We start from the raw sequence: 27,050 nt of genomic DNA, 5'->3' as shown, positions 1-27,050 counted from the left end.
TTGAGCTTTTCTTTGAGGCTCATTCCTTTTTTCCTCAATCTCATTTTTTTTTGTCGCTAAGTGCCTACTTAATGTCATCTGCCAGTTTGACCTCAATATTGTAAGTACCCTCGAATGTCAAATCATTATAATTACATTGATTGCTTTTGTACAATATCCGCTTAATTTTGGGCGGACCTAAATTTGCGAAAGTACACTAATTAGAAAATTTTATCAATGCAATTGAATAGATTAAACTTCATTTGAAAAATATATGTGGCAGCGAGCCGAAAATAAGCAATGACTATTTTGAACAAATTTCGTCGATTCAATTCCTGTTGTTGGGGTAGCGTTAGGAACACTCGCCAAAATTTAAGGGAGTTTTATCGATGTTGATGGTCCTTTGCTGGATATATATCCGGTACATTCCGGTAACAAGCACCATTAAAGTACAAGTCTTACCATTTTCGGATCCATTTAATATCACCACATTGAACATTCTAGGCCATCTCGCCCCTCACCCCCTATTTCCATGAGGAAATTGAGTTATGCAGAACCTCGCCTTTTGAAGAAACAAGATTCGTCACGGGTATGTAAGGATGATAATTGGTTGAAGAAGCTATAAATTGCGCTTTCAATCCATTGAAAGGGTTGTTATACATAATCCCTTGAATCATTTGTGTATTTCACCTCTTCGTAGGCATACCTATCGCGGAAATATTCTAATCCACCTTACCCGCTGGGGGTTCAATTAAATTCTTCTTATTTTACTTTCGATATATCTTATATATTATATCTAATTGCTGTTTTTATGTACAGTTCGCTTTTTGTCTCTTATTTGGAATCCAAATCTATAAATAAAATTTTGGTTGTAAAGATGGGCATTCGTGCTATTAGCGAGCTTTTGGGCATTATTGGTCGTAGTGCTTTTGTTTAGCTATATTTTATTAAAATAATTTGTTAAAAATAAACGATTGTGAGCACATGAAGAAATCTACTTGTACTATGGCACTATTGTGAATATTTGATTAGAACTAACACTGCATTACCGGCAGTTGCTAACATCCGCCTGATGGCAGCGCAAGCGTATGTATGTTTATATATGTTTGATTGATAGAACAGCTGATTTCTGTTGATATTTGATATGAGACTTTTATGTTTGTTGCGCATTGGTCTGGCTCGTACGAAAAAACATCTTTAACTGAAACTATGCAAACCAAAGTCGAAAACGTTTTCCAAAACATTTAATAATTCGAAAAGGCTTTACATAAAACTTTAAATTTTTTATTTCGGAGATCTTTAAAATTTTTTGAACATGTAGCTTTGTATCCAAATTAATTCTAGTCAGAAACCTAAAATATGTGTTTGATGGTGTATGAGAAATGGGGCAGCGCCTTCGCGATTTAGCAACGTCGTCAATTTCGGCAGCCAACATTTCCAAATAGTAAAGCATTTCGTTTATTTGTGAACCAGTATTAGGTAACAAAAACAACAACATCCATCCAGAAATACATGCAAGAATCACCCTTGCCATCAAATGCTACTTTGGACTGAGTAGGAGCCAACTGAAAAGTCCTCTCTCGACGAACAAAATCATGCTTGACAAGTCGCTCATCATACCTATCCTGATGTATGGCTCGAAATCATGGAGTATTCGAGAGAAAATGTCTTCGGAAAATTTATAGTTCTGTCCGTGATGTCGATGGGAAGTAACGGGGAATACAATATCTAATGAGCTGTATCAGTTTTACGCAGATAAGAAGATAGCGCAGCGAATGGCTTCGCTGGCTAAGTCATGTTATACAAATGAGCGAAGACGTTCCGCCCAAGAAAGTATTTCCAACGAGCCACAGTTTGAAAGCGAAGGAAGCAGGGGTCCTTCAATGAGGTGGAAGAGGCTGGTGGTGGAGGACTTGACCTACCTTGGGGATCCCAACTGTCGCAGTTATCGCTTAACAGTTTCGTATTCAATGTAATATGTGTTAAACTCCAACTCCAACCCCTAACACATATTTGCCTTTTTCGAAACATTTCGAGCAAACCGCACAATAAATAAGATTTTTGGGTATATGTATGCGCCTGGTCCTTATGCCGGAATTTTCAATCAAATCGTACCATAAATATTTTTTTTTTTTGTTTTTCGAATAAGTCGGTTATGGTTCCACTTCACGGAAAGGAAAGTTTCTCAAATTAAGCTAATTAAAGACACTAATACGAGTTACTACAATCGGTAGACTCCTCGTCAACTCCTTGGGAAGAAAAGTTATATTAAGATAATCAAGAAGGTACCCGTGCCCCGAATTTCAAGGAAATCGAAATATAAATACGATTTTTATAAATATTGACCCGCGGTCCCTTGCCGAAAAGAAAGGGTGCCAAATATTAAGTTTTACGAAGAAGAACTCCTGTATTAAATGTCAAATATATCGCACCCTAAATATAATTTTTTAGAATAGGTCGGTCCCTGTTCCACTTCCCAGAATGAAAATGTTCTTAACCTGGTCAAAGAGGTATCGGTTTTCAAGCAAATGGCTTCAAAACCTAAATTTTTCAGAAGAGGTCGGTGCCTGGTCGGGCTGTGGTCCACTTGCCGGAAAGAAAAGTTTATCAAGTAATAAACTAGGGGTTCACTGCCTGGAAAGATAAGAAAGAAAACGGCACAAATTGTAAATCTTATCTCATCTCCATCAAAACCGGTTCAGTCGTTTAGAAGGAGTTCAGTCACAAACACACGTACAGAAGAAATATACTTATTAATATATACTTACACCTACAAATATTCATAATTCCATTTTCAATAATATCTATCAGCTTACCAATATTCCATTTTCTCTTCTATTAATAGATTATAACGACGAATTAAGTGGCAGTAGTGCATTGTCAAGTAGTTTTGATAAATCCGTACTCCAAATATCAGACTGGTTGACGTGGGAACAAAATATGATAAAAATACAAAGTGTTACTGTCGATGATGTGGATGCGGTGCGAATGGCTATCGAAAAGCAGGAGGTAAGTATGTATATTATATAAGTGAACTATAAACAGAAACCACGCAGTGAAACTGCAAACAAGGCAAAGAAAAAGTAGTGGTTTGGAAGTATAATTTTCCGACTGGCAGTGAACTAGTCCGAAAAGGATACCAACTAAATATATCAAGAGAAGATTGGAGTGTTCAAAATCTAATTAAAAACTAATATAGCTTTAACATTGCGCTACAAATTCGAGTTTACGGGATATTTTCATGTTATCTGTGGTAAACTCTGAAATGGCCCATAAACTTGAGTTTATGGCGCAATTTTCAAGCTATATTAGTTTTTACTCAAATTTGGAGCACTCTAATCTACTCTTGATATATTAAGTTGGTATCTTTTTTGGGACTATTTCACTGTAAGTCGGAAAATTATACTTCCAAGCCACTACTTTTTCTTTGCCTTGTTTGCAGTTTCACTGAGGGGCTTCTGTTTATACTGCAGCGCTTCAACAAACTGTAAGATCCACTTATCAGTATGAGTGATGCACCCTAACTTGATCTCTTTTTCCCAACTCTGTCCTTGCTCTTAGGATTAGTTATATATTTATTTACTTATTTATTTGATTTAACCGTTTAAGCGATGTTTACCAACATATCGCGGAAGTCGCTTCAGCGGTAAGATGGCGCCATATTGAAACACCGAGAGAATTTTAATCGGTATTTTCCCCTAGTCCTTTCTTTCGCCATAGGGCCTCATACTTTCTCTAATGCCATTGGCGAGCTCCTATAAGTACACCCTCTGGAGCATCTGGCTTCATTCGCAGGACTATGTTGGCGTCAAAATAATACTCATTTAAGCCGTCTTTAACAAGTAGGAGTCCGTAAATCCTTCGTATAATTAATTTATATTATTACGATTACATGTCATCCCTTGTCGCATTTGGTTTGAATATAATCCGATGCAGGGGTTGTGCCATCTTCTGTGTTACAAGACTACCAGAGCCAACCATATGATTTTTATAGTTTCAATGCTTCTGCACTACATATATAGTAAGACCAGTACCACTAGTGACTTTTGGTGCTTCGTTATCGTTTGTCAAGACAGGAAGCAACATTTAAATCGCCTACTCAGTTTAAATTAGCATTTTTTCAGGACGCAGCGAAAGGAAAACAGTGATACGCAATATACCCATACAATAGTTTTACTGATATAAAATTCCCTTCAAAATAAATCCTTGTACTGGGAGCACACGTGCAAAAGACTAATTTCTCTCAAAAGTAGGATGCCTTCAGCTAAAATTTGGAAAAAGCAAGGAAAAAGAAAATAAGAGAACAGGAAAGGAGAAATTAGAAACCGAAACCGTAGTCGGAGTCGGAACGAAATCGAACGGCGTGCTATCGTTTCGTTATTGAAGTGATAACGGTTTGTAATCGATAACAAGGGAAATGAGCTTGTTATCTATTTCTTTTCCACGGGTGATCGGGTTTTTATCCATTTGTTACTCTTACTTATCGGTTGGTTATAGACGAGGTATTGATGTGTTATAAATTTGTTATCAATAAAGTAACAGTTTTTTTATCGATAGGTTATTGATTTTTTATCGTTGAGTTATCAGTTTATTTTCTAAAAGCTACCTAAAAAATATCAATTAGATATAAAAAATTTTATGGTTTTTTATCGGAGTGTTGCCCATTTTGTACCGGTTATAACCGAAGTGTTATCGGTTTATAACCGACGCATTATCGCTTTGTTATCGACGAGCTATCGGTTTGTTATCGAATACCGGATTGTTACGCATAACTTTGAAGTATGTGTTATCACAATTGTTTTGCATACAATGCTGGGTATTCAAATCCTTTTTTTTAGAATATAATAACCCCAACTTTATTCAGCTTATCTCGGGACGACCCCACATTAACCGAGGAAATAGCGGGTATCATTTATTTAAACGGTCAATGAAAATTTAAATGGTCAATAGAGGGTTAATAAGCCTTGAGTAAAGCTTTCTAATGGGTCATTAGCATTACCAGAATCTAGGAACATACAAATGTTAAGTTTTATGATTATGGAGGCCGTTACTTTACGGTTATAGTAAGGCTTGGATTCTGGTTGTAGTTATGATAATGGTTATGATTACGGTTATGGTTATTGTTTTGGTTATGGTTATGGCTATGCTTACTGTTACGGTTATGGTTTTGATAATTGCTATAGTTATGGCTATGGCTATGAATTTTGTTAAAGTAATTGTTATGGTTATAATTACGGTCATGATTATGCTTATGGGAATTGTTATGGATGTGTTAAGTGTTATGGTTATGGTTATGGATATCGTTATTGTGATAGTTATGATTATAAGGGTTAGGGTTACGGTTATGATTACGCTTCCATTTTTGTTTATTATTACATTTACGGTCTTGGCTACTTATAATTTCACAGTTATTGTATTTATAACGGCTACGGTTTTGTTTCGAATACGACAATGGGCGTAGGTTTCATCAATGTCACACTTATGGTTTTAGTTATTATTACGGCTATGGTTTTGGTTAGCCTAAGCGCGTCTGGTTGCGATTATGATTGTGGTTACAGTTGTCTGTTCGGTTATGGTCACGCCAACGGTTACGTCGCCATTTTGGCAGGCGTGGCTATGCCCATAACTTTCCAAAATAAAATATCCCGTTTACACACGAAGCTTGTCGGACATTGTCTTTACATTCGCGTCTATTCCTCTTCTCCGTCTAGTCCTCCATCTTATTTTGATTTCCATTTCTCTCCGTCTTCTTCTTAACTTCTTTTGCTCTTATTCTCTTTACTCTTAATCCTTTTTAAGTATCTCTTTTTGAGCGGACTTCCCACACATCAAGAGCGGACCTCCCATATACCGGGTACTTGGCCGACTAGTTGGCCTTGAAACTCATACTAGTTACGAGATAGTTCACAAATAGTTGAAGTAACTACAGGATCTGCATATCTTCCATGTTTTTCCAATATCCGGACCTCATACATAAACAATTCATGCATTTAATGCTACTTTTTTCGCTCAGCCTCGCAGCAACAGTAAAAAATTGCCACCCAGTGCACGCCAAAGTGGTGACATTGTATTTTTTGATTGACATTCATATTTTGCACAACTTCAATGAATTTTTATCTTTCGCATTGTCCACCGTATTGAATACAGCTTAAGATATACCTATGGACAAATGAATGAACAATATGTCGATACTCATCCATACACTATAAACAGTTATGTATATGTATTTGTTCATAAGCGACCTCATTTTAATCGTATTTTATATTTTTTCGTTAATTTTTTTTACAGAAAGTTTTACGTGAATTAAAAATGAAAAAGCCACAACTCAATGAATTGGTTCACACAGCTGAAGTGCTTAAGGGCGACGTTAAGCGCCAACAGCTGCAAGAGAAAGGTGAGTACTTGAAAAGAGGAAATTAAGCTACATGAACTCTATATATATATATAAATCAAATTCTGTATGTGTGTGTGTGTTGGTGTGTTCCCTATGGAAACGTATTTCCCACACCTCAATTATCACCAAATTTCGGGTATATGTTCCTTCGACCAAGACGAAGGTTTTTCAGATTTCCGAACTAAGAATTTAAAATAAATTTTTTTCAATTTAACGTGCGCCACTGGGTGGTGCGACAAATTTTGTATGTCAGCAAAAGTTACTCATGCGCCATGTACGTACATAAGTGCAGAACTTTTGTTTGGTCATAGCATTGAATTCACAAAAAGTTAAAGCGATTGCATTGAGTGAGTTAAAAGTTTTTATTACATTTAAGCATTCCATTGTAAAAATAACTGTCTATATGAGAGAATAGACAAAAATTGTGCAGCTAAAATATTTTGACTAAGTTATGAGATTTTGCGTACAAATTGTGTGTGACAAAATAAAATTCTAAAAATAAAGCAAAGAATGATAAATTAGAGGAACGAAGGATCTAAGAAAAAGAAAGGAGACAGGGGAGGGTGCAAAAAAAGAAGAGGGACATATAAGGAAATTATAAAGGGTAATAATGAGAAAAATTGGGAGATGCATTTTGGAGAAGATCAATAAAATCTTATATACTGATTGCTTGACTTTGAGTAACGGGAAGGAATGCGTTAAAATACACCTTCTTATTTAGATAAGTATCTGCCCAACGCGAACAACGCCGGGTACCCTGCTAGTATACATATAAACAGAAAATTGCAAAAATTTAATGAAAATCTTGCTTTAAATGATTGTGAAGGGATCGGGCTTGATGTGTAAATCCTACAAGCTGCCAGATTACTGCATGGTCTTTCAGGTTAGAATTGTAGCCGTTAAGAAAGATCAAGGTAACGATCTCGATCAATAATTCATCAAGAATTCTTTCAAAATGCAAAGAAGTATTGGAAAGACTTCGCTCAGGCTGAATCATAAATCTTTACTGCGTTCCCGGCCATAAAGGGATGTTGCAAAGAGATGGTGTTTTGTAAAGTTAATACCGGCTGAGCACAATATTTGTGAGGACTGTCGAAAGCAGGATAGGTGATGAGCAAATAGCAGTTGTCTTTGTACTACTTTATCTGACTTAGATACTCCTACAATGCTTGCTGGCTTTGTCAAACGTGTTGGAGTAACACCATAAGTTCCATATTGATTTTAAAGAACCATTCTGGGCCATATAAAATCAAAGTAGGACTTATCTAAAGCGACTAAATAGTTTGCGATTTCTCTAACCTGAAGTTGGGATGATAGTTTTGACCGCAGATCTTATCCGCAAAAGTTATTTCACTCGCATTCATAAGCGAATGAGAATATATAAGATTAGGGCAACAGACTTGCTGTGGAGCGACCTGTTTGATTGCAAGACCTCAAAGCCCTTATGGCCATTTTTGAATATGAAAGAACGGAGTTTTCTTCTTAAACTAAACCAATATGCAATGAGAGTACTAACGCCTGTCACCACAGGGGATTGCGCTTTTGCAGCGATGCTTCGACAGTGGCACACAAGCTCGCTCTGCAGAGGCTATTAGTTTGAGGGGGAAAGGTAGTCGCTTCATCATTTTCTCTGCCCATGTGGAGGACTGCAAACAAGAACACTCAGATTTTGGGACAGTCTGGCAGAAGTTGGAATGGTGGATCTTTCGCGCCTACTTAAGCTCAGCAGAGAAGGAATTGGTTCGCTAGGAAGTTATCTTGTTCGACGAAAGTGCCAGCTTCCGGCACTTATTGAGGGCATTCACAGTGAACAATTTTTAAGCGCGCCCTCTCAACCTAACCTAACTTAACCTAACCTCAACAAGTAAGGAAGGTTAAGTTCGGGTGTAACCGAACATTACATACTCAGTTGAGAGCTATGGAGACAAAATAAGAAAAATCACCATGTAGGAAAATGAACCTAGGGTAGCCCTGGAATGTGGTTGTATGACATGTGTATCAAATGGAAGGTATTAAAAAGTATTTTAAGAGAGAGTAGGCCATAGTTCTATGGATGGACGCCATTTAGGGATATCGCCATAAAGGTGGACCAGGGCTGACTCTAGAATTTGTTTGTACGATATGGGCATCAAATGAAAGGTGTTAATGAGTATCTTAAAAGGGAGTGATCCCTTAGTTCCATAGGTGAACGCCGTTTCGAGATATCGCCATAAAGGTGGACCAGGGGTGACTCTGGAATGTGTTGTACGATATGGGATTCAAATGAAAGGTGTTACTGAGCATTTTAAGAGGGAGTGGGCATATATAGGTGGACGCCTTTTCGAGATATCGCCATTAGGGTGGGCCAGGGTTGACTCTAGAATGTGTTTGTACGATATGGGTATCAAATGAAAGGTGGTAATGAGTATTTTAAAAGGGAGTAATCCTTAGTTCTATGGGTGGACGCCTTTTCGAGATATCGCCATTACGGTGGGCCAGGGGTGACTCTAGAATTTGTTTGTACGATATGGGTATCAAATTAAAGGTATTAATGAGGGTTTTAAAAGCGAGTGGCCCTTAGATGTATATGTGAAGGCGTTTTCGCGATATCGACCAAAATGTGGACCAGGGTGATCCATAAAATCATCTGTCGGGTACTGCTAATTTATTTATGTATGCAATACCACGAACAGTATTCCTGCCAAGATTCCAAGGGCTGTTGATTTCGCCCTGTAGAAGTTTTTCATTTTCTTTTACTTAATATGGTAGGTGTCACACCCATTTTACAAAGTTTTTTCTAAAGTTATATTTTGGGTCAATAAACCAATCAAATTACCTTTTTTCGTATTTGGTATAGAATTATGGCATTTTTTCATTTGTCGTAATTTTCGATATCGAAAAAGTGGGCGTGGTTATAGTCGGGTTTCGGCGATTTTTTATTTTCACAGAAAACAGTTACCGTCATAGAATCTATGCCCCTACCAAATCTAAGAAGGATTGGTACATTTTTGTTCGACTTATGGCATTAAAAGTATCATAAACAAATTAAATGAAAAAGGGCGGAGCCACGCCCATTTTGAAATTTTCTTTTATTTTTGTATTTTGTTGAACCATATCTTTACTGGAGTTAAATGATGACACAATTTACTTATATACTGTAAAGATATTAACTTTTCTTTTAAAATTTGACTTTAAACATTTTTTTTTTAAAAAGTGGGCGTGGTCGTTCTCCGATTTTGTTAATTTTTATTAAGCATACATATAGTAATAAGAGTAACGTTCCTGCCAAATTTCATCATGATATCTTCAACTACTGCCAAATTACAGCTTGCAAAACTTCTAAATTACCTTCTTTTAAAAGTGGGCGGTGCCACGCCCATTGTCCAAAATTTTACTATTTTTCTATTTGTCGTCATAAGTTCAACTCACCTACCAAGTTTCATCGTTTAATCCGTTTTTGGTAATGAATTATCGCACTTTTTCCATTTTTCGAAATTTTCGATATCGAAAAAGGGTGCGCGGTTATAGTCCGATATCGTTAATTTTAAATAGCGATCTGACATGAGTGCCCAGGAACCTACATACCAAATTTCATCAAGATACCTCAAAATTTACTCAAGTTATCGTGTTAACGGACAGACGGACGGACGGACGGACGGACGGATGGACATGGTTCAATCGAATTTTTTTTCGATACTGATGATTTTGATATATGGAAGTCTATATCTATCTCGATTCCCTTATACCTGTACAACCAACCGTTATCCAATCAAAGTTAATATACTCTGTGAGCTCTGCTCAACTGAGTATAAAAATAACGCTGAAACATTGCTTGGTGGTAAAATTTTAAATGCAAACATACTTTTTATATGTCTGTATACATGTATTCTAATTAAATCTATAAAACTACATTTCTTTCTGGAAAAAATGTTATGTTATTTTCACATCTAGGAGCCTAAAGCTTCTAACAACATCAACGTAATTTATCTAACTGCAAACACTAAAAGTTGGGTACAAAATCTGCCCGAAGCATTTGCAGGCCCAGATAATTACGGCAGCTTTAAAATAATTACCCTTGTGGCTAGTAATGTGCATGGCTGTGTAGTAAAAAAAAATGGGATAGACTGAGGGTAAGCTTAGCAAAAACTAAGGAACTAAGAATTTATTAGCCAGAGAGACAGACATAGGCAAAGGCAGCACCAAAGCACCAACACGAACTGTTGATTCAGAGTTGGGTTGGAGGGTTCACCTAGGACTTTGTTTGCGGTTGGAAAATAGCTACCAAAACAACAGGAACTAATAAGTAGCGTTGGAAAAAAGAAGAATGGGAGCAAAAAGTATAAAATATTGAACAGGACATGAACTTTTGGAAACAGACATATACAACCGCACTCACTCTTCATGTATGTATATACCGCTAAAAAGGACAGACACAGCTGGTACCGGCATTGCAATAGACATCAAGAGAAAGACAACAAAAAACAAGTAAGTAAGGCTAAGTTCGGGTGTAACGGAACATTACATACTCAGCTCCAAAATTACAGCTTGCAAAACTTTTAAATTACTTTCTTTTAAAAGTGGGCCGTGCCACGCCCATTTTCCAAAATTTTACTAATTTTCTATTCTGCGACATAAGGTCAACCCAACTACGAAGTTCTTTACCCGTTTTTGGTAATGAAATATCGCACCCTTTCGATTTTTCGAAATTTTCGATATCGAAAAAGGGGGGCGTGGTTATTGTCCGATTTCGTTCATTTTAAATAGCGATCTGAGATGAGTGCCCAGGGACTTACATACTAAATTTCGTTAAGATACCTCAAAATGTACTCAAGTAATCGTGTTTAAGGACAGACGGACGGACGGACATGGCTAAATGAATTTCTTTTTTCGCCCAGATCATTTTGATATATACAAGTCTATACCTATCTCGATTTGTTTATGCCATAGCGGGGTACCGTTATGCGAATAAAATTAATATACTCTGTGAGCTCTGCTCAACTGAGTATAAATTAGGCAACAATAAACTCTTGCAACAACAACAAACAATAACAAATACATATGTTACAACAAAACCCGAGACCAAAGTTCAAAAGCATAAGTTTGCTACTTGAAAACGTGCAACAACAACAAAATCAAGGATACAATAATCAGACAGAATTTTGCTGGCTGGTGAAGGGTGATAAATGGAATTATTATCGACGAGGGCAGAACAAAACGCATACGCAGAAAAATAAACATAATAGAATTAAAACAAGAAAAAACATTTACAATACTCACAAAAACAAAATAAAGCGAATGAAGAGAGCTTCTCTAAGAAATTTACCACAGTGGGAGTACTTTAAAATTGTGGTTGTGTTGTATGAGAGAATACTGTTGTGATAATAAAAATGAATCAACTAACAAAAAAGAAGTATGAGAGCGCTCATAGGAAAGAGCGTGAGAAGAAAGAGAATAGAATATGTTTTTATCTCACGCATGCGTAAATAATTGGTATGTATAAAAAACACAAATTGAGCAATCAAATCAATTAATTTACGCAGACAAGATGAGAATAACAAAAATAATGCCGGGGGCTATGATGGTTGGACGACTAGGACGTAAAATGAGAGAGACAAATTATTTCTTGTCAATTGTCTTCATTAGCACGGTTAAAAAGCACACTTCGAGCGTGCACCGAAAGCTCGTCTTTGGGGCGACTCAAGCGATTAAGCAAACATATTTTCAGCCTCAAAGATAAAAATAATACCAAGGATTTGAAACAACATGCTCCTACGTCAAATTTTGGAAATTCTAAAAATGCAGACTGGGCAAAATATTCTGAAGTAATATCCCAAAAAACTGGCAACCACAAAAGTAGAAATCAGACAGTGAATTGGCAATTTTGACAGCGCTGTAAATCGGTTAACAACGATACTAAACAAGAAGTTCCAACTCTGCTAATCCCTCAATTGGTCACGCACCAAACCAGAGACAGTATGGTGGAACATAGAGTTGGGCCAACTAAAAACCACGAAAAGAAAAGTTTTCAGCATAGCTAAACACAACCAGTCCGAAGAGTGTTGGGATGTCTAGAGATGAAGCTTTAATAAAATAAAAACGATGCAGTGGGGACGGAAAAATGGAAAAATAGCAGACCAATCCTAAATATTCTCGCGGAATTTTGTTCTCGCGGATTTTTTTATTCCCGCGGAAAAATTCCTCCAATTCTGTTCTCCTAGGGAGAACAATAATTGGGGAATAGGAATTTCGAATTTTCGAAGTCAGCTGTTTTGTCAATTGAAATTTCGTTGCACATTTCTTATTTTGTTTACAAAATTGAAAAGTTTAATTATTGTTGCAAATTTGTTGGAAATTAAGAAATAAAATATAAACAATGCACAGTATTTATTGCATTTCATGTGGTATTCACTGAAATGAGTAATGAATTGGTGCCACAGCTACATCAACAGCGGAATATAAGAAGACCGGCGGGATAACACAAATCCGCCGGAGTTGCCTGCATTCATTCTGCAAAGCAATTTTCTGGCGGCCAAGTCGAGTTGAGTTCGCCTTTCGCCATATGCCAAAATCTATTTAAGCCTTTAAGGATTTTTTAAGAAATCCTTGCGCAATTTCTGGATGGCTGCATCAAATATGCGAAGAGCTCTTCCGTTGCTGATGATATATTTTTCGGCTTAAAATAAAGAATATTGTGGTTGTAGTTGTTGTTGTATTAACAGTGCGAATATTGTGGTAGAATATAAATACATCTTTTAGCACAAATTTGTACAAATAAGTGTTCTTTCTTAAAATAACCAATTTCCTTTAACTATTTTGATGCATTCGCTTTAATTTAACAAGTGAAAAAACTCCTATGAAATGGCAGAGAAATCTCCCTCTCCCTCACATTCATAATACCTACTTTTCTCCCATAACCGGTTTTCGCTTTTTCGAACATTGTTCAGAATAGGAGGAAAGGGAGAAGTGAAAAAACTCACAAGGAATTTTTATTTAGAATACGAGGAATGGGAGAAGGGAGAAAACTCGCACGGAATTTTCGTTTAGAATTGGGCTGTAGGAGTAGTACTGTGAGAACCTGGAGACAACAAGTAAGCCAATAAATCTTATCAAAATATTATCTGTGTCAAATGTAGCCCTAAGTAGCATAAAGAAGTTTGGTGACTCATAAACCGTCTACAGTCAGGAAGTTTTGAAGGTTTTGATATAGAAACAATTTCCGGGATGCCAGAATGCGACGTGCAACATTATGATAAAAAGTCGCTCTTATTCCCCGGAGAGCGATGTCGCAAACATTATGGATAAGGATAAGATACTATGGGCTATTAAACTATTCAAATCTTTCAAATCTCCGAGAGCCGACATGTTGCAAGCCGCATGCGAAAAATTGTTACCCCATCTTCATGGCATATTTTCAAGATGGCCACAATTGTTTTTGTTTTTATGTTCCCATATCATGGGGAAGTGTACTGGTGCTGTTCATTTTTGAATCAGAGAAACCCAACCACTCGGCAACGAAAGACTACATACCAAAAAGTCTGTCCTCCTTTATCCTTTAAACACCATAGAGTCTTTCGGACCTGCACGTAGGAAGCAACGCTAACTAATGCGGGATGGCTGCAGCTTAAAATGCATACTAGAAAGGCATATCGGTTGAAAGCGCCCCTCTTGACGTAGTTAGCGCCATCGACATTTGACTGAACTACATAAAGTACACCCTGGCATGCTTCGTCGATATTGAAGGTGTCTTTAAAAAGTTCAAACAGAGGTCATAACTAGGGCACTAGAACGACATGTGAACCCAGGGTAGCCTAAGCGAATTTTAGGAGCTAGTTCAGATGCACCCCTAAGAGAAGCGCGGGCAAATCACTATCCATGTATTCTGTATTCTGTAAGTCTTTAGGGCAGAGGTAATGACGATATTCGCATACGCCGACGACTTAGTGAATCGGATGACAAGTAAATTCCTGCCAACGATTAGCAAGCTCATGGAAATGGCATCATGCGGCATTTCGCAATAGGTAGCGCAAATTGGGCTGGGGGTACATCAAACTAAAACAGAACTGGTCTTGTTAACAAGAAAAATGAATTGTAAGATAAGATCAAAGAAATCTCTCGTAGCATACTACACCTGCCAGAAAGCTTTCGGTAGTAACTAAGGATTGTTACCATATATCATCCATTTATTTAGAACAAAGTTATTCGACTGATATCTCCGTATGGGGCTTATGTCTGGTGGAAGGCGCTAGACAAATAGATCAAAACTGGCTTGGTAAGGTGCAGATACTAGCACGCATGGGAATATCAGGAGTAGCGAGCAGCGGAGCTCAGATCAATATTCGGTAAAGGACCATCAACATTGATATGCATCTCTAAATGCATCCATTTTCCGCGTATGGTTATATATAGTCAGAGGGTTTGAAGTAAATTTTTATTAATTTTATTATTTACTAGAACACCCGGCAGACGTTGTCCTGCCCTAAATTTGGCCAATCTGCATACATTTTAATAAGCTTTTTCCGTCTGACCACATTTTGGCCTATATCCCGAGACCATAGTCACCCAGGGGTATGAAAATTACCCTCTAATAAAGCACTCATCAACAGCTTACATTTGATATCCACATTTTATAAACACATTTTAGGGGTACCTCGTTTTCGCCTATATCTCGAGACCCTAGTCACCCAGGGGTATGAAAATTACCCTCTACTAAAGCTCTCATCAACAGCTTTCATTCGATATCAATATTCTATAAACACATTCTAGGTGTACCCGGGTCCACTTTTTGGCATATAGCTCGAGACCCTAGTCACCCAAGGGTATGAAAATTACCCTCTACTAAAGCACTCATCAACAGCTTTAATCTGATATCAATATTCTATAAACAGATTCTAGGGGTACCCGGGTCCACTTTTTGGCCTATATCTCGAGACCATAGTCACCCAAGGGTATGAGAATTACCCTCTACTAAAGGACTCATCAACAGCTTTGATCTGATATCAATATTCTATAAACAGATTCTAGGGGTACCGGGGTCCACGTTTTGGCCTATATCTCGAGACCCTAGTCACCCAAGGGTATGAGAATTACCCTCTACTAAAGCACTCATCAACAGCTTTAATCTGATATCAATATTCTATAAACAGATTCTAGGGGTACCCGGGTCCACTTTTTGGCCTATATCTCGAGACCCTAGTCACCCAGGGATATGAAAATTACCCTCTAATAAAGCACTCATCAACAGCTTTCATTTGATATCCACATTCTATGAACACATTCTAGGGGTACCGGGGTCCACGTTTTGGCCTATATCTCGAGACCCTAGTCACCCAAGGGTATGAGAATTACCCTCTACTAAAGCACTCATAAACAGCTTTAATCTGATATCAATATTCTATAAACAGATTCTAGGGGTACCGGGGTCCACGTTTTGGCCTATATCTCGAGACCCTAGTCACCCAAGGGTATGAGAATTACCCTCTACTAAAGCACTCATCAACAGCTTTAATCTGATATCAATATTCTATAAACAGATTCTAGGGGTACCCAGGTCCACGTTTTGGCCTATATCTCGATACCCGAGTCACCCAGGGGTATGAAAATTACCCTCTACTAAAGCACTCATCAAGAGCTTTCATTTGATATGCATATTCTAGGGGTACCCGGGTCCACGTTTTGGCCTATATCTCGGGACCCTAGTCACCCAGGGGTATGAAAATTACCCTCTACTAAAGCACTCACCAACAGCTTTTATTTGATATCCATATTCTATAAACACACCCTATTGGTACCCGGGTCCACGTTTTGGCCTATATCTCGAGACCCTAGTCACCCAGGGGTATAAAAATTACCCTCTACTAAAGCACTCATCAACAGCTTTTATTTGATATCCATATTCTATAAACACACCCTAGGGGTACCCGGGTCCACGTTTTGGCCTATATCTCGAGACCCTAGTCACCCAGGGGTATGAAAATTACCCTCTACTAAAGCACTCATCAACAGCTTTCACATGATATCCATATTCTATAAACACACTCTAGGGGTATCCGGGTCCACGTTTTGGCCTATATCTCGAGGAAATATGCTGTATTGAGTATTTTCCCGGCAAGTATTCGAATTTTTCTCACCTTTTAAACCTTCCCTAGACCTCCACGAATAATTTAAGACCAAGATAAGATAAATCCGTTCAGCCGTTCTCGAGTTTTAGCGAGACTAACGAACAGCCATTCATTTTTATATATATAGATTATTTTAGTGGACTGTGTAATATATTATTTTTAAGAATAATGGATGGTGCTTAATACCAGGTTCACATTCGAATGTTTTCAATTCGAGCGAATACTTCTGGCTCTGAGTGAAAAGCTTCCTCATTATACTGTGAACCATCCCGATTTGGGATAGCAAACCTAAACTAAGTCTTGAGAATATCTCACTAACCAGTTGAGAATTGCAAGCGCACTCAAAGCCTAATGAAACATACGAAAGGAAAGTTTTTACTGCTAAAGCCGTTTAAACAGATTGAAATACGAGCGAGAACTGAACCACTGCCTGCTTTGCTGAATCTCAACGGCTGAGCTCACACGACATGGAAGTGAATCCTGAATGGTTTTCCGTTGCTCTACGAAGCCCTCAAGGGCACCTCTGAAGTAGATATAATTACTTACAAAAGAATAGAGCTCACACACACATGCATATTTCATATGGAATGCTTGTTAGTTCCAGAGCTTTTGTTGCTTCATGTAGATTGACTTGCATTCATGAGCTGAAGCATTTTTGTTCCCTTATTTTTATATGTATGTCGTTTCCTATCATCCCTCTATGCCATTGTTAAAAATATTGTTATCGTTAGTGGCTGACAGGTTGAGGTCAAGCATAATGATTTTTCTATCTAGTGTAAAAGTACATATATCTATATTGAAGTGGGAGAGTATATATGGATAAATAAATAATGTTCAATGTAAGTATTCATTATGAATTCACTTGACCTTAAACTTTTCAAGTATGTGAAAGAATCGGCTTGCCATTTTTGAACAAGTGATTTGACTGCCATTGTACAGCGTGTGCACTCAAGTATGAGTGCGGTGCAAGAGGTACTTGGTTGTTTCATTACATACCAAATCTTCAAGTGCCTCTCTGCTTTATGCTTTATGTTCAGAACTAAACAGTCACCAGCTGTCACTTCACTAATGTATCCTCACTTGGAGTAATAACTTGAGATATTCATGAATATATAAACCAATCACTTGTACACAAATATTTTGACCAGAACTGTTTGTGATAGTTGAGACTCCCTTCAATTCAATCGGTCAAAGAAAATGTTGTTTTTTTCCTTGATTTAGCAAGTCCTCTTTTATCTTACTATCTTAAGACGGTCTAGTTTGCTTGGTTGTCCTGCAGGTGTCCAATAAGTACTAAAATTGGAGACTGCTATTTCCTGAAATGAATGATGCATATCCATCGCCTCGTCAGCATTCAGCAGTGCCCCTGCATTTGCCTTCTCGTTGCCCTCAATGTTCCTGTGACCAGGAACCCCTATGAGAATATAGCTGCGGCATGAAGCTTCCCCTTGCAGCTGCTGAGGAAGTAATAGTGAGCTAAGCGCCATCCGTGCTGATTGACTTTCCGAGAAAACTAATAGCGCTTACTCAATCACCAAGTCCTACCCAGAGGGCATACTGATGCACAGAAGCGGAAAATGATACTTTTTCAGGAAGTAAAACCAGTTTACCTTATAATAAGTAAGGAAAACTAAGTTCGGGTGAAACCGAACATTACATACCCAGTTGTAAACTTGAAATGCTGTTGTTGTTTGTTTGGTGTGCTTAATAGTGTTACAAGGCTGCGCAATAATACATATACACATGGTTCTATTCTGAACTTATTTTTCTTCGAGTTATGGCTCCCGAAACAGAAAATTGCTTAGTCATAAAAGGGGCGGTGACACGCCCATTTTTTGAAATTTGAAGTTTTTCCTATTTATTGTTATAAATCTACTTGGGAAATGAAATACCATTGACATAAAGCTCTGTTTTGCAAAGATATAGCTTATTTTATTCGTCCGCGACCCTTTTAAAATCTTTTATATAAAAGTGGGCGTGGTCCTTAATCGATTTCGTTAATTTTTCTTCAAAGCATTCCTTATAGTAATTTTCTTACGATCGGTTTAACGATTTTTGATTTATGATTAATAATATTTGTAAAATTGATTTTGTCACAAGTGGGCGGTGCCACGCCCATTTAAAAACATTTTTTCACATTTTTATCAAGAGTCTCAATACCAGTCCACACGTCAAATTTCAACATTCTAGGTGTATTATTTACTAAACAATCCGGTTTTTTTGTGTTTTCTAAAATGATATATATATATAAAAAGTGGGCGTGGTTATCATCCGATTTCGCTCATTTTCAAAACCAATCTATTCTGGTACCAAATTTGGTGAAGATATCTCAATATTTACTCAAGTTATCGTGTTAACGGACAGACGGACGGACGGACATGGGTCAATCAATTTTTTTTCGATACTGATGATTTTGATATGTGGAAGTCTATATCTATCTCTATTCACTTATACCTGTACAACCAACCGTTATCCAATCAAAGTTGTAATACCCTGTGTACAAGTGGTCTGATTTGGCTCATATTTGTAACAAATATTACATACAGTTCGGTAGAAGCGACATGAAAATATTTTGGAGTTGGAGGAGGGGCAAGCATGCGTGGCGCAGAGTCGAGTAAAGTCTTTGGAAGGATTATGTATTGAGGACTTAGATTGTAACAAATTGTCAGGAAAGAGTCCTTGTAATAATGAGTTACTAAATGAACTAAATAAAATGAGAAATAATAGGCAATTAAATAAAGACTAAAAACTTGAAAATAAAATAATTAAAAAAAATTTTAAAGTTAAACGGTTAATTGAAAACAATATTTACATGAAGTAATAATAATACTAATAGCTAGAAAATTATTAGGTAGGTCCTAGGTACTAGTCATCACACTCCTAATCAATCTAGGGTATTGATCAGACAATTAAATAAAAGCGTTGGGCGCGTAAAATTTCTATTGATAGTCATAAGTAAAACCAACTGAACCTTAATCAGGTTAAGCTACGCCTCACATTTTTAGAAATTTCACGCGCCCAACGCTTTTATTTAATTGTCTGATCAACACCCTAGATTGATTAGGAGTGTGATAACTAGTACCTAGGACCTACCTAATTATTTTCTAGCTTTTCGTATTATTATTATTTCATGTAAGTATTGTTTTCAATAAAACCGTTTAACTTAAAATTTTTTTTTTAATTATTAAATTTTTTTTGTCGATGTCCAATATATATATATTGATAGTCAGGTAGTGATCAAGGCAAGAATATCTTACAATACTTCATCAAGAAATGTCCAGGAATGCAAAGAAGCGTTAAAGAGACTTCGCCCAGGCCGTGCCATACATCTACACTGGATTCCTGATAAAAAAAGAATTAAGGTAACGAAGAAGCCAATGCGTATGCAAAGGAGGGTGCAGCGTTCGATCAGTCGACGGAAAACGTCCCAATCCGCTTGGGAAAAATCAAAAGGAGATAGAAGTTGTAGATGATCCACCAAGCAGACAAGGAGTCAACAGAAGCATGGAGTTGCAAAATTTCTAAAATTTTACGACATTAGACTGACAAAGTTACTGATATCTCAAAAGAGAGACTTAAGGCTCACGATGGGCATACTAACTGGACACTGACTTCTAGCATCACATTCTTATAAGTTAGGCCGCGTCAGTAACAGCAGATGCAGGAAATGCGAGTTGTAGGAAGAAACGGTGGAGCACATGATTCTGTGTTCGTGTCCTGCGTTCGCCAGATCAAGGCTGCAGCTACCAGGAGTGGCAAAATTGCCAGATTTCGTGGTAGGGGCAAAACTTTTAGTATTCGCCAAGAGGACTGAGTTAATTTATAACATAAGTCCTGGTACCTAGTTGGGGGTTTAATATTTGACTGTCAAACAAATTCTGTGAAGTCTTTATTGATCGGCCAATTTAACCGAATATTACCTAAGCAAAGCTCCTCAGATATCTTGCGGTAACTTCTGTCGATAATCTACCGAAAGTAAAGGGATTTTTTTTGTTAACTTATAATGAAGTGAAAAAGAGAAAGCAAGTAGTTCTCTAAAAGATATCTAAAAATAATACGCCTCTAAACTTCTTTAGAATTTTAAATGCCTTAGCATTCAATTTGTAAGATTTACACAAGCTTGCAATTCAGGCAATTCAATGGACGTACCATTGTATTAAGGTTAAGCAGACATCCAAAGCAACAAAACTAAGAAAACTTCGGAGCTACTTATTTTCTACTCATTTCACTTTGTTTTGCTCATATTATAATTTTTTTCATAGAAAATCTACAATCGACATGCAATTTTCTATAAAAGTCTATTATGAAACCTCTAAGTAAATGTAAAACATAGCTATACATAAATATGTTCAGTTGTATGTAGGCATGTACATCAGTGGCGTAGTGAGGTTTTCTTCGCCCGGGGAAAATATTTTTTTGACGCCCCGAGCCCTGCTCCCTATATTACCAAAACAATGTAATTTTATATATTAAACAAGTAAGGAAGGCTAAGTTCGGGTGTAACCGAACATTACATACTAGCTGAGAGCTTTGGAGACAAAATAAGGGAAAATCACCATTTAGCAAAATGAACCTAGGGTAACCCTGGAATATGTTTGTATGAAATGTGTATCAAATGAAAGGTGTTAATGATTATTTAAAACGTAGTGTGCCTTAGTTCTATAGGTGGACGCCTTTTCGAGATATCGCAATAAGGGTTGACCAGGGGTGACTCTAGAATGTGTTTGTACGATATGGGTATCAAATGAAAGGTGCTAATGAGTATTTGAAAAGGGAGTGGGCCTTAGTTGTACATGTGAAGGCGTTTTCCAGATATCGACCAAAATGTGGACCAGGGTGACCCAGAACATCATCTGTTGGATACCGCTAATTTATTTATATATGTAATACCTGCCAAGATTTTAAAGGTTTTTTATTTCGCCCTGCAGAACTTTTTCATTTTCTTCTACTTAATATGGTAGGTGTCACAACCATTTTATAAAGTTTTTTCTAAAGTTATATTTCCTTTCAATAAAACAATCCAATTACCTTACCATGTTTCATCCCTTTTTTCCTATTTGGTATAGAATTATGGCATTTTTTTCATTTTTCGTAATTTTCGATATCGAAAAAGTGAGCGTGGTCATAGTCGGATTTCGTTCATTTTTCATACCAAGATAAAGTGAGTTCAAGTAAGCACGTGAACTAAGTTCATTAAAGATATGTCGATTTTTGCTCAAGTTATAGTGTTAACGGCCATGCGAAAGGACAGACGGACGACTGTGTATAAAAACTGGGCGTGGCATCAACCGAGTTCGCCCATTTTCACAGAATAGAGTTAACGTCATAAAATCTATGCCCCTACCACATTTCAAAAGGATTGCTCAATTTTTGTTCGACTTATGGCGTTAAGAGTATCCTAGACAAATTAAATGAAAAAGGGCGGAGCCACGCCCATTTTGAAATTTTCTTTTATTTTTGTATTTTGTTGCACTATATCATTACTGGAGTTGAACGTTGACATAATTTACTTATATACTGTAAAGATATTAAATTTTTTGTTAAAATTTTACTTTAAAAACATTTTTTTTTTAAGTGGGCGTGGTCCTTCTCCGATTTTGCTAATTTTTATAAAGCGTACATATAGTAATAGGAGTAACGTTCCTGCCAAATTTCATCATGATATCTTCAAGGACTGCCAAATTACAGCTTGCAAAACTTTGAAATTACCTTCTTTTAAAAGTGGGCGGTGCCACGCCTATTGTCCAAAATTTTACTAATTTTTTATTCTGCGTCATAAGTTCAACTCATCTACCAACTCTACTACTCTTTTGTAATGAATATCGCAATTTTTCGGTTTTTCGAAATTTTCGATATCGAAAAAGTGGGCGTGGTTATAGTCCGATATCGTTCATTTTAAATAGAGATCTGAGATGAGTGCTCAGGAACCTACATACCAAATTTCATCAAGATACCTCAAAATTTACTCAAGTTATCGTGTTAACGGACGGACGGACATGGCTAAATTAATTTCTTTATTCACCCAGATCCTTTTGATATATGTATAGAAGTCTATATCTATCTCGATTAGTTTATGCCGTTACGAACAAAGTTAATATACTCTGTGAGCTCTGCTCAGCTGAGTATAAAAATTAATAAACCAATAAGTATACTCAAATACATATTTAATAATAATATGACTAACCGGACCCGTGAGCATCTCGCGTAACAAATATAAAAGTTTCATATCAAATATCAAATCATCAGAAATCAGCGGTTCTATTAATCAATCATCTATCAATATAAACTTTCATGCGCTTGCGCTGCCATCTGGCGAATGTTAGCAACTGTCGGTAAAGCAGTGTTAGTTCCAATCAAATATTCACAATAGTGCCATAGTACAAATATATTTCTTTGTGTGCTTACAATCGTTTATTTTTAACAAAATATTTTAATAAAATATATCTAAACAAAAGCACTACCGCCAGTAATGCCCACAGCTCGCTAATACCACGAATCTCCATCTTTACAACCAAAATTTTATTTATAGATTTGGATTCCAAATAAGAGCGAAAAAGGGACCTGCACATAAAAACAGCAATTAGAAATAATATATAATATTATAATACATTAGTAAAACTAATATCTACCTTCAAATTTTTATTTTTCCATACTTAATGATGTTACGTCACTTAGGGGACCTTGCCCCATCGTTGATCGTAAATATGTGAAGATCAGTTTTAACTTGCTGAATGAAAGTTGGTAGCTAGCAATTGATTCTTATTTCAATTTCTTTTCTACTGCGATCTAATATTTTGCAGTCACATATTTCGATAAAAAGTTCTGTTCCATCGAAATCTGTATTATAAAATTCACCCAAGTTCTTACAATTTCTTTCTGTGTCGTTATTATCCTTGTTTAACAAGTTTCCAACGTCTAAGAGAAATCCAAATTTAAAACTAAGGTCATTTAGTCGTGTTAATCTTGTACGTATTTCTTGTTGGAGACGATCGAGAACTCTTTTCATAACGCGAGAAATTTCACATTGTACGGAATGATCAACATCTCTAGCCTATTCTCCCCGCATTTTGCGGTGCCTTCTTACACGTTATATCAATATCCCATTATTCACAAAGAGACTTCGCTTTTTCTATTGCTTCTTCACAGAGAGTGTTTGAATTTCGGATAGTTCAGTCGCTAATGATTTAAGATTATGATACGCGGCTCTAAAATTAATCCCCGGATCTTGTAATCTGAGCTGCACGCGAACAATCCACTTAAGATTTCGTACTAGAAATGAACTAATGCTATGAAACTAAAATTAAGTATATTTTGCAACAGAACTGTAGCTTAGCTTCTGGTATTACTTGTGGTTTTAGTGTCCCCTGCTAATTGTTCTAAGAGTTCTACTATGTAGTTACATTCTATAGCCCATCCACGATAACGCTAACCGCTTGTATTCTGGCTCTCCATCTTATTTCAGATTCATGTTTGACAGTTTTTATCGCATTTTATAATAATTCCCATCGTAACGTTGAATGCGAGACAAAAAGGTATATGTTTTCAATTATTCCACAACCTGTCGCAAGTGGGTTTAGTATACACAACTTTTTCCAAAAATCAATATTTTCCAAAAATCAGTTATAATAAAAATACAAATTATACCGGAAGTTCTGCTTTTCAGACCATTTGGCGCCCCTGTGAGTAGCGCCCGGGGCAAAATGCTCCTCTTTTCCTGCCTCACTACGCCGTTGATGTACATCTAATACAATCCTTTTGTTAGCAAGTTTATTATAGTTTTTTGTTTTTGCTGAGTTATAGCTGTTGCGTCTGATGTTATTTTGGTGTACGTTTTGCGAGCATTGTTGCATGAAGCAGGGACATACCCAACAAGCTGCCAAAGCACAGGCGGTTACCAGATTGAAAATCCAGAAGACTGTGAACAATGAATATTTGTAGGAATAAAGTTTTATTAACCACACATACATATGTATATACCCTAGGGATGACGATCTCAGGATTCCTGAATTATTGCACTTTAGTCCCGGAATTGTTGAAAACAGCATTTTGATATCCATTTTAATAATTTAAAACTTGTTCCACAAATATCCGCCTTTTAAAAACACTTAACCATCGAACCGGTTATGGCCGTCCAACAAAGCGCAGTAGTCGCTTCCTTGTTTGGCTATCTGGCGCAAATTAGTCACACCAAGGAAATTTAAATCGTTTTCCACCTAGACCTTCCGGTGTAGTGGCGCAATACTCTTCCTCCGCTTCCAAAGACGGGTTCCGATGATAAAACGTTTTTGGCGAAGGCATTATCTTTCTAGCCAGCGTAGCCGCTGTTTAATTCACTCGCTTAATTCTTTTTCGTCATTGGGTCTTTTTCGTACTCACATTCGCCGACGCGAAGAATTTTTCTCTCGAACACTCCCAGAGCCGCTTCATCTGATGTTGTCATGGTCCATGCTTCTGCACCATATAGCAGGACGGGTACGACAAGTTACTTGTAGAGCGTGATTTTCGTTTGCCGGAAAGGACTTTATTTTTAAATTGCCTAACTATTCCGAAGTAGTATTTCGCTGGATTCCATAGCTGATGTTGTTGTTCGTTTAATGCTGGTTCCCAAATAACCGAAGTCTTTTACTTTTTCGAAATTATGGCTGCCAACAGTAGCGTGGTTGCCAAGGCGCCTATGCGCTGCCTCTTTGCTCGATGACAGCAGGTACTTCGTTTTGCCCTCATTAACCATAAAACCCATTTTTACCGCTTCTATTCTTCAGTTTGGAGTAAGCAGAACTAACGACGCTGGCGTTCAGGCCGAAGATAGCAATGTCGTCATCGTACGCCAGTAATTGCACGCTTTCATAGAATATTGTTACAGAGCAGCGAAGTTCTCCAGCATCAAATAAATCGCACCATAGGGACCCTCTGTAAGAACCTTGTTTAGTTTCGAACGGCTCAGAGGTCCTTCCCAATTCTGACTGAGCCGCATAAAGTTTTGCAAGAAATCCAATTCCGATATACCGGGATACACTAAAAAAAAACTTGAATGAAATGGCACTTAAGAAATGTTTTCCTCTTCGCATGGCCAAAATTTCTTCAAAATTCCTCAATTTGAAGAATTTTTCCTCATTTTGAAGAAATTTAGCCACGCGAATGAGGATAAAATTTCTTAAGTGCCATTTCTTCAATCGGGAGAAATTTTTTTCTGAGTGTATATGCATCTCATTTTCGTGCTGTTGAAGGCTGCTTTAAGATCGACGAAGAAGTGATGTGCGTCACTTCTTTTTTCGCGGTTTTATTTTTCAGCAACTGCGCAACTGATATACTTGGTCGGTGGTTGGTTTAACAGGTCTGATAAGGTCCAATCCACCGGTTCAAGATGGGCTTCAATCATCCGCACAAGACGCTTAACAGCACCTTATATGCGATATTAAGAAGGCTAATTCCGCGATAGTTGTCGCAGCTTAATGTGTCCCTCTTCTTGTGGACTGGGCAAAGAATATTAAGATTCCAATCGTCAGGCATTCACTCGTCCGACCATATTTTTATACTCAGCTGAGCAGAGCTCACAGAGTATATTAGTTTTGTTCGCATAACGGTACCCTGTAACGGCATAAACTAATCGAGAAAGATATAGACTTCTATATATCAAAATGATCTGGGGGAAAAAAGAAATTCATTTAACCATGTTCCTCCGTCCGTCTGTCCGTAAATACGATAACTTGAGTAAATTGATGAAATTTGGTATGTAAGTTCCTGGGCACTCATCTCAGATCGCTATTTTAAATGAACGAAATCGGACTATAACCACGCCCACTTTTTCGATATCGAAAATTTCGAAAAACTGAAAAAGTGCGATAATTCATTACCAAAGACGGATAAAGCGATGAAACTTGGTATGTGGGTTGACCTTATGACGCAGAATAGAAAATTAGCAAAATTTTGAACAATGGGTGTGGCAACGCCCACTTTTAAAAGAAGGTAATTTAAAAGTTTTGCAAGCTGTAATTTGGCAGTCGTTGAAGATATCATGATGAAATTTGGAAGGAACGTTAGTTCTATTACTATATGTGTTCTAAATAAGAATTAGCAAAATCGGATGACGAACACGACCACTCTTTAAAAAAAAAGATTTTAAGTCAAATTTTAACAAAAATTGAATATCTTTACAGTATATAAGAAAATTATGCCAACAGTGAACGCCAGTAATGATATGGTGCAACAAAATACAAAAAAAAGAAAATTTCAAAATTTTTCATTTAATTTGTCTAGAATACTTTTAATGCCAAAAGTCGAACAAAAATTTACCAATCCTTGTGAAATTTTGGTAAGGGCATAGCTTCTATGACGATAACTGTTTTTTGAGGAAATGGGCGAAATCGGTTGAAGCCACGCCTAGTTTTTATATACAGTCGACCGTCTGTCCTTCCGATCGGCCGTTAACACGATATCTTGAGGAAAAATCGATATATCTTTACTAAACTCAGTTCACGTACGTATCTGAACTCACTTTGTATTGGGGTAAAAAATAACCGAAATTCGACTATGACCACGCTCATTTTTTCGATATCGAAAATTTCGAAGAATGAAAAAAT

The 27,050-nt window shown here is 37.1% G+C and overlaps 1 protein-coding gene across 13 annotated transcripts in view; it reads left to right on the top strand.

Annotated features, from left to right (window-relative positions):
• Positions 1-27,050, top strand: part of Dys (Dystrophin) — a 1,130,370-nt gene that overhangs the window by 263,941 nt on the left and 839,379 nt on the right. For all 13 annotated transcript variants that reach the window (XM_067758240.1, XM_067758241.1, XM_067758256.1 and 10 more), the window contains 2 exons: positions 2,825-2,988; positions 6,268-6,373. In XM_067758240.1, the coding sequence (XP_067614341.1) occupies positions 2,825-2,988; positions 6,268-6,373 (270 nt within the window). The remainder of the gene's footprint in view (positions 1-2,824; positions 2,989-6,267; positions 6,374-27,050) is intronic.

The sequence above is a fragment of the Eurosta solidaginis genome, chromosome 1 (assembly GCF_040869045.1).
Source record: "Eurosta solidaginis isolate ZX-2024a chromosome 1, ASM4086904v1, whole genome shotgun sequence".
Classification (NCBI taxonomy): Eukaryota; Metazoa; Arthropoda; class Insecta; order Diptera; family Tephritidae; genus Eurosta; species Eurosta solidaginis.
Note: the sequence above shows the minus strand (reverse complement) of the source record. Positions and strands in the feature narration are given on the sequence as shown.